Below are 17,754 nucleotides of genomic sequence, written 5' to 3'. Positions count from 1 at the left end.
CCCTGTCCCTTACCATTACCTTTTTTCCATTCCTTACATGAAGTGTGTCTTCCCAGGTGACACGGGAGCCATACTTGATGTTTTTTGTTTCATCAAGTCTATTTGGGTGTTCCTATTCTATGCTTCCTCCCCGCTAGATTCCCGCCTCTACCTCATACTCTAGGTTTATCCTGAGTATGGAGTAGGGAAGTGTGAATACCACATTTACATTTTCCTTTTGTTCTTCACCTTCTCTCTCTTAGACTGTTCCGCTCAGCACCAAAAGGACTTTCTTTCTTGCACTGCAGGAACTTCCCTTACATCAAATCCTTATACTGTTTACTCTCATTTATTGTAAAAATATTACAGTCTTCTGAATCTGACTTCTGTAAGCCTCTTTTCTGCTTAATAACAAAGGCTCCTCCAAAAATCCTAAGTGCTTACTTTCAGGCTATTGTCTCCATGTGGACTTGAAACACACTATTTTGAAACTCAAAGCTGCCTTCAGCAGGGTTCTGTCCATTTGAAGAGGCAACTATTTCCACTGGTTCAATCAGTGGGGTTAATGATAGGCCCAGAACTAAGAATTTTCAAGAAGGAAAATCCACTGACTTAATATTCCCCAAATGTACTCATTATGCTGAGAATACACACTAAGAACATATGGCATTTCATTACATAAATGAAAAACATCATCATAAGCAAGTTTGGCAGCAGTGAAACACACCCTTGGAAGGCATTATGAATGCTCCCTAATATCTGATTCTCCCTTCCCAGTCCCATTGCAGTTTGGTGGAGCCATGTGAAAGGTTCTAGCTAGTGAAATGCAAGTGGAAGTGGGAGGGCTGAGGTAGTGACAAGCTGCTGCATGATGCTATAGATTCCCTCTTCTGCAGTGAAAGTGGAATCTCATGTTGGGATGGCAGAGTTACAAGATCAAAGTGGTCTGGATTGCTCAGACACTGGTTGGAGGACAACTCTAAGCCTGTTCCATATTAGACTTTGTGTGAGCAAAGAACAAATGTTTATTAGTATCTTTGAGTTTAAAATTGAAACTGAGATTTTGAAATTGTTTATTGTCAGAGCATAAGCTAGCCAATCTTGACTAATATGCCATCATTCTTTGCTTATTGGCCTATTGCCTAATTAGCTGGAGTGCTTGTTGTTGGTGAAAGTGTGTTACTTTGGAAGTAGAGAATATATATTATATATATATATATATTTTATAAGGGTGAAATGTATTTAACAATATTTATTGAGTGCCTGCTATACCAAGTGCTAGAGATGCATCAGTATACAAAACACACAATTTTTGCCCTCATGGAGCTTACATTCTAGTGGTGAAGTCAGATAAAAATTAAATCAACAAACAAAATACTTGCAAGTTAGGATAAGTGTTATGAAGGAAATAATGGCTGCGCTAGAGGTTAACAAGGGAGGGAATCTACTTTAGATAGTATGATGATGAGGAGAGGAGAGCTTTTAACTGAGATATGAAGAAAGGGAGAAAACATTCTAGGTCACATGAGGCAAGAAAGATCTTGGTGAGTTTGAGAAACTAAAAAGACCATTGTGACTCAGTGGTAACAAATGAGGAACAAGAGGCAAAATATGAAGTTGCAGAGAAAGATCATCATGTTGTGGCAGGGAGTTTGGTTTTCATTCCAAGCATCAGATAGTATCACCTTCATCTTCCTTTGGTCAATGCCACAAAACTAACCACATCTATGTTAACTTTCTTTTCCCAGACGTCTGCATCAACAAATGTCATGTCCCTCATCTTTCTGATGGCTAATCACTACCTTTGTATCCTCCCTCCTCTGGTTACCCTTTCTCCTCCTCTTTTCATATACTTTGCTTCTTCATTATCTTCCCAATGGGTCAGTCCTGTCAACCAACCTACAAGACACCACCCATCCCCCACCCTCTTCCATGGGTTATCAACTGGTAATGATTCTACTAACCACTCAGATGTTCAGGCCCCAAAACCAGGATCTATCTTGACCACTCTCTTTTCTTTACTTTCCTATGCAGTTCATTGGTAAATGCTTCAGTTTTAAACTCAAAGATATTATCAGTTTGGTTCACTCTTGCTAATGTTAGCTTTCCTGATTTCATCTTGATTTCTGAAATGGTCTCATGATTTGCCTCCTTGCTTCCATTCTTTCCTTCCTCTAATGTTTTCTTTATGCATCAGCCAAGGGTGGCTACTTATTTTAACATAGAATAGTTTAATTAAAATAAACAAAATTTTTTATAAATTGTGGTAAAATAGGCCGGGTGCAGTGGCTCACGCCTATAATCCCAGCACTTTGGGAGGTTGAAGCGGGTGGATCACTTGAGGCCAGGAGTTCCAGACCAGCCGGGCCAACATCGCAAAATCCAGTCTCTATTAAAAATACAAAAATTAGCCAGGCATGTGGCATGCACCTGTAGTCCCAGCTACTCAGGAGGCTGAGGCAGGAGAATAGCTTGAACCTGGGAGGTGGAGGTTGCAGTGGGCTGAGATTGTGCCACTGCACTCCAGCCTGGGTGACAGAGTGAGACTCTTTCCAAAAAAAAAAAAATTGTGGTAAAATAAACTTTTACTATAATGAAAGTAGTCTATGTGCTGCAAAAGTTACAATGAAAAAGATAGGCAAACACAAAGAAAAAAATACACATTTCCACTTCCAAAGATTACCAATACTAACACCTTAGGGTATAAGCCCACTATTTTTTTCGTTGTACATAAATACATATATGTGCATTTTTAAACCAAAATGAGACGCTGTAACATACTATTTCGTGACTTGCTCTTTTCAGTTAATGATCTTTTCCATGGCAATACAATTCTATTTTATCCAATACTCAGTCCATCTACATTCATATTTCTTTAATGGTCCTGAAAATGCATTTTATAGACAGTCTGTTCAAACCAGGATCCAATTCAAACTGTTATGTCCCTTAAATTTCTTTTCATAAAGCAGTTGCTTTTATCATGACAAATTGTTGAAGAGATGGGCCAGTTATCCTGCAGAATGTTTCACCTTCTGGATCTGTCTAGTTACTTCCTCTGGCATCATTTAGTTTGTTCATCTATCAGTTGTATTTTTTATAAACTGTGTTAGATGCAAAGGCTTGACAGATTCAAGTTAAATATTTTTGCCTGGAATATACCATGATGATACTGTATACTACATCCCATCAAAAGACAAACTATCCGATTGAGCTACAACGTGGCCTTTAAAAAATGTAAATTGTAAGTGTATAGCTTCCTCTGCATTTATTATACAATACTAAACAAATTCTTCAACTTGGACTACAAGGTTCTGAACGATTTGATGCCTGCTTACTCATCCAGCTTTATTCCATCCCATTCTATTTGTTTTTAAAGGTCTTGTCACATGTTTCGTTTCTAGTCCCGAAACATGGTAAGTACTTGCCTCCTAGGGCCTCTGCACGCAGGCTTTTGGTTTGGAGGCTCTCCTTTGCCAATCCACCCCTCTCCACTCTTCTCCTTTTCTGATATCAAGCATCTTCTCAAATTACAGGTGTCGTTTTTAATTTATTTAAAATTTTGTTCTTTCTACAAAACAGCAACCACAGACACAGTTCATTTTCAGTTCACCTACTCGGAGAAAACCTACTTTCTTTATCTTATTTAAATTGGGGTCCTCCAAGCGGTCTTAACATCTCCTAAATCGCAAGCACCCTGTTTTTTTTCCTGATACTTTTTCCGTTTACCTTAAGGTCTGTGTGAACCTGAGAGTAAGCTGCACGATGGCAGGGGTCTTGCCTACTAGGTTCCCTGTGCACTCCGTACCTGTGCACAGCAGCCCGTCAACAGTAGTTGAATAAACATCATAGGTCACAATAACCCTGGGACTGCCTCTTGGGGAGGTAGCCGCAAACTCTCGCAGGTGGCAGTGACAGCAGTACTTCTCCAAGGGGTTGTTCGAGTGGAGGAATACTCTTACGTGAAAGTGCTCAGTACATCACTGCGGCAGGAAGGTGGAAGGGAATAATTCCAGATGGGGAGAAAGTAATATTTTGCAGCATAGTACAGGGTAAACTCGGTCCATGTGGGCGTCGCCGTCGCGACACCTTCACGTGACCGCGGACAGCTTAAGGACCCTGCATCCAGTGCGCCTGCGCTGGAGCTCCCGGAAGTTGCCGGACCCGGAACGCAGGCGGAGCGCAAGTCCGTCAGCCAGTCAGTCCGCCAGTCCGCCAGCCCGGTACCTCTCTCTCCTCTGCCCTGGTAAGCTGTCCGCGGTCTGTTTGGCCCGAACGGCGGCAGAGGCGCTGATCATGGCGACATTCATCTCGGTGCAGCTGAAAAAGACCTCAGAGGTGGACCTGGCCAAGCCGCTGGTGAAGTTCATCCAGCAGACTTACCCGAGCGGCGGGGAAGAGCAGGCCCAGTACTGCCGCGCGGCGGAGGAGCTCAGCAAGCTGCGCCGCGCCGCAGTCGGTCGCCCGCTGGACAAGCACGAGGGCGCGCTCGAGACGCTCCTGAGGTGGGCGCGGGGCTGGGAGTGGGTAGGTTGTCTGCCAGCCGTCCCTCGCCGCCCCTCTTCCTGTCTCCCCGCTTCCCTCAATCCTGTAACCTGGGCCGAGCCGCCCTGTCCGGTAGGCCAGGCGCGTAGGTGTGGTCTGCATTCTTTGCTGGTGAGCAGGACCCGCCCTGCAGGCCCGCTGTGACTGCCCGCTTGTCCTGCCTGCACGCCTGCTCCAGCCTTGGTCGGTGAGGGCTCCGTGGATCAGATACCTGGGAGCAGCAGTCTGCCATGTACTGATCTCTTTTGCCACATTTACTTAGAACTAGTTTTCACTTTTTTGGGTCTCTAACTGAAGCTTCCCCTTTCCCCCCATTTTTCCATCACTGTCTTTCTTGGGCCACGTTTAGATTTCATAATAGTAGTGGCTTGAAGGAAGTGGGGGAAGTGGGGGAATTGGAACACTGGACCAAATGTCTGATCAGCTCATCACATTGTCCACATGAAATGGATCGTCTTCCTCAGTTCAAAATAATCAAATGATAGATGGAGAATTCTGAAAGTTAGGAGCTACAACTATTTGAAATAAAACTCTAGTTACATAATAGAACCGTTCAAGGTAGGTTGTTTAAAAGCAGTTTGTTCACAAGCAGGTATATACACAGTAGAGTAAATTTGTTATTTTAGCAAACGCTTATTTAGCCCATGCTGATTTAATGAGGGTTCCTTTCATGATACTTAATAGTTATAAGAACATTTTTGTACGATTTTATAGTTAAAAATTTCTTTTGCCTACCTTGTTAATCTCGTTTTCTCTGTATGGTATATTCTACTTGTTTCATAGGAGAATCACAATTGTATTCCAATCCAAGTAGCAGAAACCCAGGCTAAACTAACTTGAACTAAGAAAAGACTTATTCTGCCGGGCGCGGTGGCTCACGCCTGTAATCCCAGCACTTTGGGAGGCCGAGGCGGGCGGATCACGAGGTCAGGAGATCGACACCATCCTGGCTAGCACGGTGAAACCCCGTCTCTACTAAACATACAAAAAATTAGCCGAGCGTGGTGGCGGGCGCCTATAGTTACAGCTACTCGGGGGAGGCTGAGGCAGGAGAATGGTGTGAACCCGGGAGACGGAGCTTGCAGTGAGCCGAGATCGTGCCACTGCACTCCAGCCTGGGCGACAGAGGGAGACTCCATCTCAAAAAAAAAAAAAAAAAAAAAAGAAAAGTAAGACTTACTCTGCTAACTGAAAAGTCTAGGGATATTCCTTCCTTAGCTTTAGGTAGCACTGGAGATCGTCTTGCCTCCATGATGCTTCCTTCGAAAGCTTTGTTCATGTATTGGGAGGGATGGCTGTAGTGTAATAACAATCGTCCACAACACTCAGTATCTTATAGAAGAGAGTGCTTTTCTCCTTAGCTCTGGTGGAAGTCCAGGGGAGGCTCCTGGGTTTGTTTGCACCCATTTATGATGGTGGGAAATGGGCTAAGTTAGTTGCCCTTATCTGAGTCATCCAACCGGTTTAATTTCTCCTTACCCCATGGATCAAAGCAAGATGAGTCCGGACTGGGGAAGGGTTGGTTCTCCGAAGGAAGGGGTATTGAATAGATTGCTCAGAGGAATTAAGACCCCTTGGTGTCAAATTTTAGAGCTAGAACTGTTGGGCTGCAAGGATCATTAGTCTAATAGCATAAGCATTTTTTTTTAAAGTTAACCTAGAAATACTTAGCCATTCTTTAGAATTAACATAATTAAACAATTTCAAGGTAATTTTTATGTAGGCATGAATAGCATTCAGTGAGGATTTTCCGTTAGTAGTATTAAGAAAACATAGTCGTGGTATAATGAACCCTGTGATAAAAATCTTGTTGAATATATCAAATTTGGTTCCACCCCTCAGATTTGGGGTCTTCAGAAGCACTTGGTGCATGGGTTTTAAGCTAACAGACATGGGAGGTTGGTGGATAATGGTTTGGATACGGTTCTCCTGTCAATTTTAAAACTTAATTCATTTGTTCCTTCCTTTATTCTTTTTACCAGACTTAAATGTGTGAACTGTTCCTAGGTAGTGGACCTGTTGTAGATATAGTTAGTCTCTTTGAAACTGACCATGTTTCTTTGGTCACCTCTGTATAATCCCCTCCTGCCACATTAATTCAACAAATATTAAGTATTTTCACTTTTTGGTCTTCTAGAGGGGTTAGGGGAAGCTTGGAGATATTACTAAAGTTTATAATGGAGGTAGGTACAAAAGTTTCGTAGGTATATATGCTGTAAAATTAGATGTGGATCAGTTGTGTGATGTTCATTCAAATCCGGCAGAATATCTTATTTTTAATAATTATGTTTGGATAATTGTGTAAACTTAACATTAATTTTTTAACTTAATGAACTTTTAAACTAATGAACTTTGAAAAAGAGAGTTTAAACTAATTCCTAAATAATTGAAGCCAGCTTGATAAGTCCTGATGTGCAGCTCCATATATTGCTCCAGTGATAGACTTGTTTTATTACTAACTTGTAGGTGTTCTATTAAAATTTCCTAAAATATACATTTATGCATATTATAATAATGAGAATGAGTACTTAAAACTCATTTGTTCTGGGTGTGGTAGCATGCACTCATAATTCCAGCTGAGGCAGAAGGATCACTAGAGCCCAGGAGTTGGAGACCAGCCTGAACTACATACTGAGACCCTGTCTCAAAACAAAACAAAACAACAACAACAAAAAACCTTTTTATATGATACTTCTTCCTTTATAAAGTGGCTTTTACTAAAAATTGATTAGACCTTGGTAAATGGTGACCTAGGGTGATCAAATGGGAACCGTGCTGGTTTTTTATTTTTTATTTTGTATTTTATTTGAAGCTCCAGATATACCAGTTACCAGCATTGTGTAATTTCTTATGTGGTGATCAGTTTCTTTAGAGAGAAAGCTTCTAGTCTTCCATGAAAAAGTCTGCTTATCAGCTTTCTAAATTTTATCCTGGGGAATGGAGGTTGGGAATCTTAACAATCATGTATGCAGTCTATCAGGTACATCTATTTTTATTATGACACCTGCATTAGGGTTAGGTTCATTTCTATGTGGTAGATCCCAAATTATCTGAGTTAAGATTTTATTTTGTAAAAAGTTGGTAGGTAGGTAGTTCTGGTAGCCCAGGGCTGCTGTAGTGGTTCTGTGGAGTTAATTGGGGCTCAGATTCCTTTCAGCTTTCTGCAGTTTGAAACCTAGAATATTGTTCTCACGTCCAGGTTGCAATCATATCCAAGTTCCAGGTAGTAGGATGGAGAAAGGCATGGGGCTCACCCTTTAGGGTGTTTCCTGGCAACTGTTCCACAACACGCTGCCTTTATGTTACCGGCCATTTTGTGTGTCCTTCTCACAGGATGCTAGGAAAAGGAATTTTCATTATGAGCAGATGTATACTCGGCTAAAGGTACACAGTTTTGTTAATAAGGAATAGGATAGACTGGTAATGATGTAGTCAATTAGCATTCCCTACCCCACTTAGCAGTGCTTGATCTCCACCTTAGTTGTATTTGATATCTCTGACATTTTTTTCTTTTTTCTTTTTTTTTTTTTTTTGAGGTGGAGTTTTGCTCTTGTTGCCGAGGCTGGAGTGCAATGGCATGATCTCGGCTCACCACAATCTCCGCCTCCCGAGTTCAAGCGATTCTCCTGCCTCAGCCTCCTGAGTAGCTGGGATTTACAGGCATGAACCACTCTGCCTGGCTAATTTTGTATTTTTAGTAGAGACGGGGTTTCTCCATGTTGGTCAGGCTGGTCTCGAACTCCTGACCTCGGGTGATCCACCTGCCTTGGCCTCCCAAAGTGCTGGGATTACAGGTGTGAGCCACTGCGCCCGGCCAATCTGACATTTTTCTGAGAGTGAACCTACCTTCAGAGTAGGGGATCTGGGAGCCTGAAGTTTTCTTTGAAGGATTTTCAACCATACCTTCTCATTCCAGCCTCACATTGAACTATCTTCAGAGGTACCTCATGTTTCTTAATTCAGATCCTTTTCTGGCTTCTCTGGCATGAGTTGGCTTCTGCTTTGGCTCCCTTCCCTCTTAGCCAGTTAGATTTTGGCTTTCTCTTTTTCATTCACTTTTCACCTTTTAGTAAATTTTGTTGAAACCTCTTATATCCTGTGTGCCGTTTCCCATTCTTTTTGTCCATGTTCATGTACATCTTTACATTTTTAAATTCTTGTTTTAGTGGGTTTTGATGAGGAGCAAAGAAGGGTGTTTATTCAGATTTATTTGTTTAACTGTAAGAGGAACTTGTTTGCATTTTCAGCTCTCCACAGTGCTTGTAACAATTTACATTCTCATCAGCAGGTATATGGGAGTACTTTATTCCTCCATATCCTTGCTAATACTTACTGATTAATAATTTAATTTATTGCTTTTTGCTAAACTGATGGGTGAGAGATAGTACCTTTAGTTTGCATTCCTCTTATTTTGCTGAGGTTGAACAGTTTTTGTTTACTGGCCACTTTGTTTCTTTTTCTGTGATTGCTTGTTCTTTTCTTTTGCCCATTTTCTATTGAGTTGTTTTTTCCTTACTAATTTGTAGGAGTTGTTGCATTTTCTGGATATTTATACTTTTTTCATTAGGTATGTTGCAAAAATCTTCCAATCTGTTTCTTGTCTCTCAACTGTGTTTATTCTATCTTTTGTCACATGGAAGTTCTCCCAAAATGTTGTCATCTCATAATCTGTAGTTAAGATTTTTTTTCTTATTCCTAATGTTGTGCATGTGTTATGTGTGATTTTCCTCTCTCAGATTTGCCAAAGGTTTGGAGCCACCTTTTCTTTGTTTAAAACCAAGGCTTTTTGGTTGGTTTTTTGCCTTTGTCATTCATTTTTTAAAAAAATGGTCTTTGTTCCCTTTTTCTATCTTTTTGTATTGATTGGTTAGTTTTCCATCTTTTTGGTTTTTCTAATATATTTTAGGACTGTGTATTTTTTTCTCAGTCTGTATTGGTTGCATCCTACTGTCTTTTTCATTTGTAAAATGAAGTTGATGGAATACTCTTTTAATTTCTGAAATATTTTCTACATGGTAGTGCTTTATAGATCAGTAAAGAAAATGTTCTGTTATACTTCACAACTGTTGTTTGGATTCTCATTGTTGGTTTGGTGGTGAACATACTCTTTGCAGAACTTTTCCTTGTCTCATGGCCGTGAAAATTTAGGCTTGCAGACGGTTTGAAGGGTGAGTAAAGCAGGGTTTTATTGGGTGAAAGGGAAGAAAAGGGGGAAACAGGAACTCTCACAAGGCTAGAGTCCCAGTTAGAGCATGTCCCACCCGCAGCTTGAATCTCAGGTTCCACACAGGAAGAGGAGGGGCCAGGTTCCTCCCTATGGAACTTCCCAAGGCTCCACCTTAGTGAACAGGCTGGTTGGAGTTTCTCCAGGGACCCCCTCCTACCTGGCTGTCTCAATATTGAGGTAATATTAGCACAATGACATTGCTATAATTTGTTAACCAAATACTAATGGAGAGTCTGTGCGAACCATACTGTAGGAGACAATGTGGAGGATATAAAGATATACTTGGTCCCTGGTCTCAAGGAATATCTGTAATTGGCAGAACTTTTTGGCTCCGTAATTTTATTCCGCATAGATGAATAAACATACGGGAAGATTTAAAATCTGATTTGTTTTTCTGTGTTTTGACTTTTCTGATGTTTAGTAAATAGCTTATCAGGACTATCATCATTCTGTGTATCTGTAAGAAGAATCTTCTGAGGTACTTTACACAGGAGGTTTAAGCCCACACAGCTATCTTTATGGCAGAACTGGACTAAGATCCTGACCTCTTGATTCCCCAGCTATTTACTTTTTGCCATACTCTCTGCTGCAGTAGTGCTTGATTAATGATTTTTCATGTGTTAAATTGGGTGAAGAAAGAAGTGTGAAAATAAAGTTCACAAAGAATCTATGAACTCCAGCCAATATCTCTGGCCTAGCTCTTCTGATTCTCTTGTTTCATCCTCTAGTTGGTGGTCTGGAGTTGCACATCCATAAATACAGATTGCAGCTGAATAGCGTTGTGTGAATTGTGTGAATTAGCATTGCAGTATTATTTTGGCCATGTGGATTGGTTGTTCTTGATCCCCACACCTTCCCTTTAAATTAAAAAATTCTTTTCCAGCCGGGTGCGGTGGCTCATGCCTGTAATCCCAGCACTTTGGGAGGCTGAGGCGGGTGGATCATGAGGTCAGGAGTTCGAGATCAGCCTGGCCAAAATGGTGAAACCCTGTCTCTACTAAAAATACAAAAAATTAGCCAGTCGTGGTGGTGGGTGCCTGTAATCGCAGCTGCTTGGGAGGCTGAGGCAGAGAATTGCTTGAACCCGGAAGGTGGAGGTTGCAGTGAGCCGAGATCACACCACTACACTGTAGCCTGGGCGACAGAGTGAGACTCTGTCTCAAAAAAAAAAAAAAAAATTTTTTTTTCCTTTTTAAAAATTAAATATAGAATTTAATCTTTATTTAAAAATTTTAACATTTTTGTTTTTTTAAGACAGGGCCTTGGCTGAGTTGCTCAGCTGCCCAGGCTGGAGTACAGTGGTGCCACAATAGCCTACTGCAGCCTCGATCTCCTGGGCTCAAGCAATCCTACTTCAGCCTCCCAAGTGGGTGCATACCACCATACCTGGCTAATTATTAAATTTTTAGTAGAGAGGAGGTCTTGCTGTGTTGCCCGGGCTGGTCTTGAACTCTTGAACTCAAGCAGTCCTCCTGTCTTGGCCTCCCAAGTGCTGGGATTACAGGTGTAAGCCACCATACCTGGCCAATTTTTTTTTTTTTTTTTAACTAGAATTTCTTTTTTTTTTTTTTGAGATGGAGTCTCACTCAGTCGCCCAGGCTGGAGTGCAGTGGCGCTTTCTTGGCTCACTGCAAGCTCCACCTCCCGGGTTCACGCCGTTCTCCTGTCTCAGCCTACCATGTAGCTCATATTGCAGGCGCCCACCACTACGCCCGGCTAATTTTTTTGTGTTTTTAGTAGAGACGGGATTTCACCGTGTTAGCCAGGATGGTGTCGATCTCCTGACCTTGTGATCCGCCTGTCTCGACCTCCCAAAGTGCTGGGATTACAGGTGTGTGCCACCGTGCCTGGCCTAAACTAGAATTTCTAATGGGAATTTGTCCTGTACCTATTTGTGGTATTTCAAAGAAATGTATTTATTTCCTAGTTTCTTTTTCCCCATGAGATTTTTAAGTTGAGTTATTATATATTTGTGCCAAAGTGGTTGAGTTTTATAAAATACTGGAGAACGTATATAAGTACTTCTCCATAGTTGCAAAACAATAATCTATAACTACCATTTGTCATACATGTACTTCTGTGTGTCCAGGCACTATTTTAAGCACTTGATATACAGTACCATTTATTCCTCATGCTTAAAGGAGGTATTATTACTCTTTAGGAAAGGTTCAGAGAGATTGAATAATTTTTTCATGATCACATAGCTAAGAGTTGGGATTCAAACTCAGGGCTATCTGACCTGAAAGACTGTGACATTATACCTTTTAAATATATTTGGGATTTTATAGTTTTGGTTAAAAAAATTCGCTTATTTCTAAAATAGAATCTATAAAGACACCAATTTTTTTGCACCATTATTTTCCACAGTGTGCTAGTTTTTGCCAACTCCCTGGCTTAGCATACTGGCTTTCCCTGTGCCTACTTGTACAAAACTTGCAGCCTAGGTCTACTTTGTTAGAGATACATCCTAGGCTAGAGTCTGCTGCTATAGTAAAGTGTACTTAATTGTTAAAGAGAAGGGTGTGGTAGATTCTCTTGTTTCTGTGGATTCCCTATCTAGAGAACTTTGATACTTGTGATCTGGGCTGAACTATGAGGGATAATACCTTGTGGAATTATATTGAAGGAGTAGCTTATGGTAGTTGGATCTCCTGGAACAGATTTTGCTCGTGGTAACTGCAGTTAGCAATGGCTGCTTTCTTTTGTAAAGCATTTGTTGATCTCTCTCATTTTGTTGGGGTTTTCTCCATACTGATCAGACATTGTTGATTTCCAGTGATTGCCCTCCTGTTGTACTTTTATTTCAACTTCTATAATCTGTCCTAAGATAGCCATTTTACTTTGAGGATTTCATCACATGGCTTCTAATCATTCAAATACAGGATATAAATGCCCTGTTCCCCCCATACAGCTCAGGTTTTGTTAGTTGGCCTCAAAAACTTTGGGGTGAAGAGAATGGGTATAAAAATTTTAGTGCATTCAGTTTAGCCATTCTTCTTTTCCTCACCCATTTGCAGAGGAAGTAACCTCATTTCCTACTACTCCCTTCCTTGTTTACTTTATAGCAAGGGTCAGCAAAATAAGGCCTGCTCAGCTGCCTGTTTTTGTATGGCCTATGGGCACCACTCCAGTGGGTTAGCATTGTGAGTGTTGGAGAACTAGCTTAGCTGTTTGCCTCTGTTCCATTCTCCCCTTTGCTTCTAGCTCCTGTCACCCTGGCCAGTGGCCATGCTTTATTGCTGCCCAGGCTTACTTTGGTGCTGCCTACACGAGAGTGAATATTCTGCTTGGCATTGGCTTGGCACTAAACGGTAGAATCTCAGTCTGGAAATTGGTGACTCAGCAAATTATCTCACCTCCAGCCAGCTGGAGCAGGTGCCCACAGTAGACCCTCCCTGAGAATTTTGGTCTCATTGGGGCAGAGTAAAACTAACCATGTTGATCACTCCTCCTGTCTCCCCATGACTCCTCTCCATGAGACAGGTACTTTTTCTTTGGAGAATGTCTCCAGGATGGCACCTGGGCAGCTGTGTGCCACAATTTTGGGATGGCCCAACCTAGGCAAAAAAGGTACAGGACAGGGCAGAGGTTTTTCCTCTTGTTATATAAGAGTAGTTTCCTCTTGATTTAGCCTTTTTCCCAGCAGAGTCTAGAATATCACTGTTCAGAAAAAGTTTGCCAGTCCTGGCATTTATAGCCATATTGGCCTCCTTGCTGTGCCAAGCACACCTTTAGGCGTGGTTGCCTCAGACCTTTAGCACTTGCTGTTCCCTTCTTATGGGCTTGTTCTTTGATAGCTCCTGTTCATTCACAAACCAGAATTTTAGGTTTTATTTTTCAGAGACAGAAGAAAACTTTGCATTTTACCGATTGATTTGCTTGGGGCTAGCAACAAAACAGAGAGCAAATAGATCTAGTCTTTGCTTTCATGGAATTTAGAATCCTTTGAGAGAAAAGACAATAAACATAATCCCACAAATAATATATCACAAATTGTGTTAAATCCTATGAAGGAAATGTTCAGGGACCTGAGAGATTATACATGGAGGAGCAACTAATTTTAAAAAGGGGTTATATTGACTGTATTTTTTTGAGACAAGATTTCATGCCATGTCCCATCGTGGAGTACAGTGGTGGGAGCACAGCTCACTCCAGCCTTGACCTCCTGGTCTCAAGTGATCCTCCCACCTTATCCCCCTGCATAGTCCCTTTGGGACTGTAGGCCCACCACCACACCTGGCTGACGTGTGTATGTCTGTGTAGAGATGAGGTCTCACTATGTTGCCCAGGGTGGTCTCAAACTCCTAGGCTCAGGTGATCCTCCTACCTCAGCCTCCCAAAGTGTTGGGATTACAGGCATGAGCCACAGCGCCTGGCCTAGATTAACTTTATCACTTCTGCTGCCACCGTGGACTCCATTGATCCGTGCTAGCATCATCTCTTGACTGGATTACTACGGTAGCTTCCTAACTGATCTCTCTACTTCTGCTTGTGCACACCTGCGGTCAGTTTTCTACACAACAGTCATGGTGACTGTATGAAAATAAGTCATGTTGCTGTTTTGTCCAAACCTTTTGATGATTCACCTTCTTACACTATATAGTAAAACTCAGAAGTCTTGCAGTTGCACTCAAGGCATCATTACTTCTTTGACTTCATCACTTAATATTTTCTCCCTTGCTCACTCTATGACCATATTGGTCTCCTTGCCATGCCAGATACATTCTTAAGTACCCTCTTGTCCCAGGGTATTGGCACTTGATTTTCCCTAGATTGGAAATTCTCAGATATCTGCTTGGCTCACCTCATCACCTTTTTCATGCCTTTTATGGTCATGCTGTTTTAAGGTTAAAACTTTTTTTCACGTAGTCAAATGACCATGTTATTTAAAACGACAACCTTCTTACCTCTCCTCATATATTCACTTTACTCCTTTTGTCTCTTTATTCTCCATGGCACTTACCACTGTCTTCTATATAATATTTTTGCTTTTTTGTCTTCCCCTCTAAAAGCTTCACAAGAGCACAGATTTTTAGATGTTTACTGCTAAATTCTTAATGTCCTAAAACTATGTTTGGTGCATAGTAAGCTCTTAGTATATATTTGTTGAATGAATGAATGAGGAGAACTTTCTTTGATAACAGTGTCAGCCTAGACAAAAGTGAGAAATGGTGATAAAAAGAGTGAAGGCCCTGAGCAAGGAGATCATATAATTTAGTGACTAGAATGTATAGTGAATATCCTGAGATGAGGCTGGAGAGTTGGATGATAGCCATATCCTGTAAGACCTTCAACATTTTTGGATGTAATTTTAAGTATAATGGGAATCCACCAAAGGGTTTCAGTACTTAATACTTCAGAGTTTATTTCCTGAGTACAAAGATATTCTCCTATATAACCATAGTACAACTTTCAAAGTCAGGAAGTTGGCATTGATTCATTATTACCATTTAATCGGTAGAATTCATTCAAATATTGCTGATTTTCCCAATATTATTTACAGGTTCAGGATCTAATCTAGAATCATGCAGTACATTTAATTGTTATGTCTCTTTAATCTCCTTCAATCTGGACCAGTTCTTCAGTTTTTCTCGTCTTTCATGACCTTGGCATTTTTGAAGAGTACAGGCTAATTACTTTTTAGAATTTTCCTCAATAAAGGCTTGTCTCATTTTCTTGTGATTTCTGCATTTTTGCATAGGAGTACCAGCGAAGTGATGCTGTGTTCTTTCTAGTGCATATCAGGAAAAATAAGATGTGGATTTGTTCTGTAGTGGTAATGTTTATTTTTATCTCTTGGTTAAGATGGTGTTTGCCAGGTTTCTTGATTTTACAGTTAATAAGCATGTTGTACTAATTAGTAAATATTTTGTGGGGAGATACTTTGGGACTATATAATATCCTGTTTCATTACACACTTTTCATTATTTTATCATTTATTGATGAATCTTACCAGAATTAGATATTATACTCTGAAAGGTACCAAATGGTAATTTTTCTAATTTCATCTAGACTATGGTACCGTAGGATAGAGTTTTCCCTATTCACCTGTTTATTTACTTCAGAATGGTGTTCTTTTCCTCAATGGGTTGTTATTTTTTACTGTTATTTTATTTAGATTGGTTCAATGCTTAGCCATTGGGAGCCCCTTAAAGCTACCTCCTGTGCCCTTTTGACATGTCCTCATCATTTTTTGAGTACTTCCTTAACTTTCTGGCATAGCAAGATGTTTTAGGCTTGAATATTGAATTTTTTCAGTCTCAGCCCTTGAGTCAGCCGTTTCTCTAAGGAACACTTGGCTCCTTTTAATGCAAAAGATTATCTGGGCAGTAGGTGTGCTTATTGCTACTGTGAAGTGTTACTGCTTATAGGCCCTCTTAGCATATACATGTAGGAAATACATACTTATATATTTATACTTGTTTTTATTTCTCTCTGCTACCTTTAAAAAATGAGTTGAAAAACTAGCTGGGTGTGGTGACGTGCACCTGTAGTCCTGGCATCTCAGGGACTGAAGTGGGCAGATTGCTTGAGCCTGGGAGTTCAAGGTTACCATGTACTGTGATTGCGCTACTGTACTGCAGCCTGGGCAACAGAATGATACCCTGTCTGTAAACAAACAAAAAAAGTTCACATTGATATCTCCAGTTCCAGTTTAAAACTGTGGAGTTATTCTAACCTTCTGCCTTCTCATATTTGTGGATTTTTTTTTTTTGAGACAGAGTCTTGCCCAGGCTGGAGTACAGTTGGCGTCATCTTGGCCCACTGCAGCCAAGACCTCTAGATCAAGTGATCCTCCCACCTCAGCCTCATGAGTAGCTGGGACCACAGGTGTGCGCCACCATGCCTGGCTAATGTTTGTATATTTAGTAGAGACCGGGTTTCGTTGTGTTGCCTAGGCTGGTCTCGAACTCTGGGCTCAAGTGATCCACCCGCCTCAGCCTCCCAGAGTGCTAGGATTACAGGTGTGATCCGCTGTGCCTGGCCCTTTCAGGTATTTGTATCTCTGACCTTGAGAAACTTGGCTTCCATTATCTTCAATGTATTTACTTAATTGCGTAGTTTTTCCTGTTTATAACCAAACTCATAGCCATGCCAGCCAAAACTTGGTCTCAGATATGTTGCCCACTCCTGCTGAAAATTTGCCCCCAGAAATAATCATTACAAAAATACCCCTGATGAAGGGGTGGGGGAAGTATAAGGGAAAAGGGAAAGGAGGAAAGCTTAGAGGCCAGTTAGAAAGCTTGGCCTGACCCCTTTCTCCTCCTTTCCCTGCCAGACTTGCTGATTGACAGCTCACGCTGATGGGGGGAAGACTGCTTTATATTTTGTGATCATTCTGGGTGCTATGCAGAAAACAGGTTGGAAAGAATGAGAAAGGAGATGGAGAGGTTGTCTAGGAAACTTTTGGATTTCTAGCTGAAAGACAGTGGTAGCTTTGATGTGCTGTGTGGCAGTGCTGGAGGTAGAGATGGGCTTACCCAAAACATTTGAAAGTTGGTAAACCTGTTTTTAATTGGCAGTTTACCAGAGATACTAATTTGTCTAATGGATACAAACTTATTTATTTTAGTAAGAAATAGTATTTTTAAGAAATATTTTGGTTTTCGGAGCAGATGTTTGCTTTTAGCCAATAACAGTTGATAAATATTTTTCTGTGGTGGTGGGTATGAGTTTTTGTTCATAGTTTTTCACTGCATATATTTTTTAGCTTCTGGTTTACGTACTAAAAAACTTTTTTTCATATAAAATAGCTGCTCAAAGTAAGCATGATTAATTTTTGTATCATTTTAAACCAGTTGTAATTACATAAATGCATGTAATATTTAGCTCTGGTAATTATTAATTCTGCTCTATTTTTTAGATATTATGATCAGATTTGTTCTATTGAACCCAAATTCCCATTTTCTGAAAATCAGGTAAGTCATTAATTCTGTTAAAATTATATGGTAATAGCACCCATTTCCTTCTGCCAATATCTTCACTGTCGTTAGAGTTTTATGAGA

General features: G+C 40.8%; 1 protein-coding gene and 1 long non-coding RNA gene across 3 annotated transcripts in view; one reads left to right on the top strand and one right to left on the bottom strand.

The window, feature by feature from the left end:
* Window positions 1-1,216: 1,216 nt before the first annotated feature.
* LOC134761018 (uncharacterized) lies at window positions 1,217-3,833 on the bottom strand. The gene is made up of 2 exons (XR_010139220.1): window positions 3,706-3,833; window positions 1,217-3,547 (listed from the first exon to the last, which is right to left on the bottom strand). It is a non-coding gene; the product is annotated as an uncharacterized LOC134761018 (long non-coding RNA).
* Window positions 3,453-17,754, top strand: part of PDCD6IP (programmed cell death 6 interacting protein) — a 70,970-nt gene continuing 56,668 nt past the window's right edge. The window contains exons 1-2 of one of the 2 annotated variants that reach the window (XM_054550276.2): window positions 3,453-4,481; window positions 17,613-17,667. In XM_054550276.2, the coding sequence (XP_054406251.2) occupies window positions 4,042-4,481; window positions 17,613-17,667 (495 nt within the window). In that variant the 5' untranslated portion in view covers window positions 3,453-4,041. 2 annotated transcript variants of the gene reach the window in all.

This window comes from Pongo abelii, chromosome 2 (assembly GCF_028885655.2).
Source record: "Pongo abelii isolate AG06213 chromosome 2, NHGRI_mPonAbe1-v2.0_pri, whole genome shotgun sequence".
NCBI classification, from domain to species: domain Eukaryota; kingdom Metazoa; phylum Chordata; class Mammalia; order Primates; family Hominidae; genus Pongo; species Pongo abelii.
The sequence above is the reverse complement of the archived record's forward strand: the minus strand, read 5'-3'. Positions and strand labels throughout refer to the sequence as shown.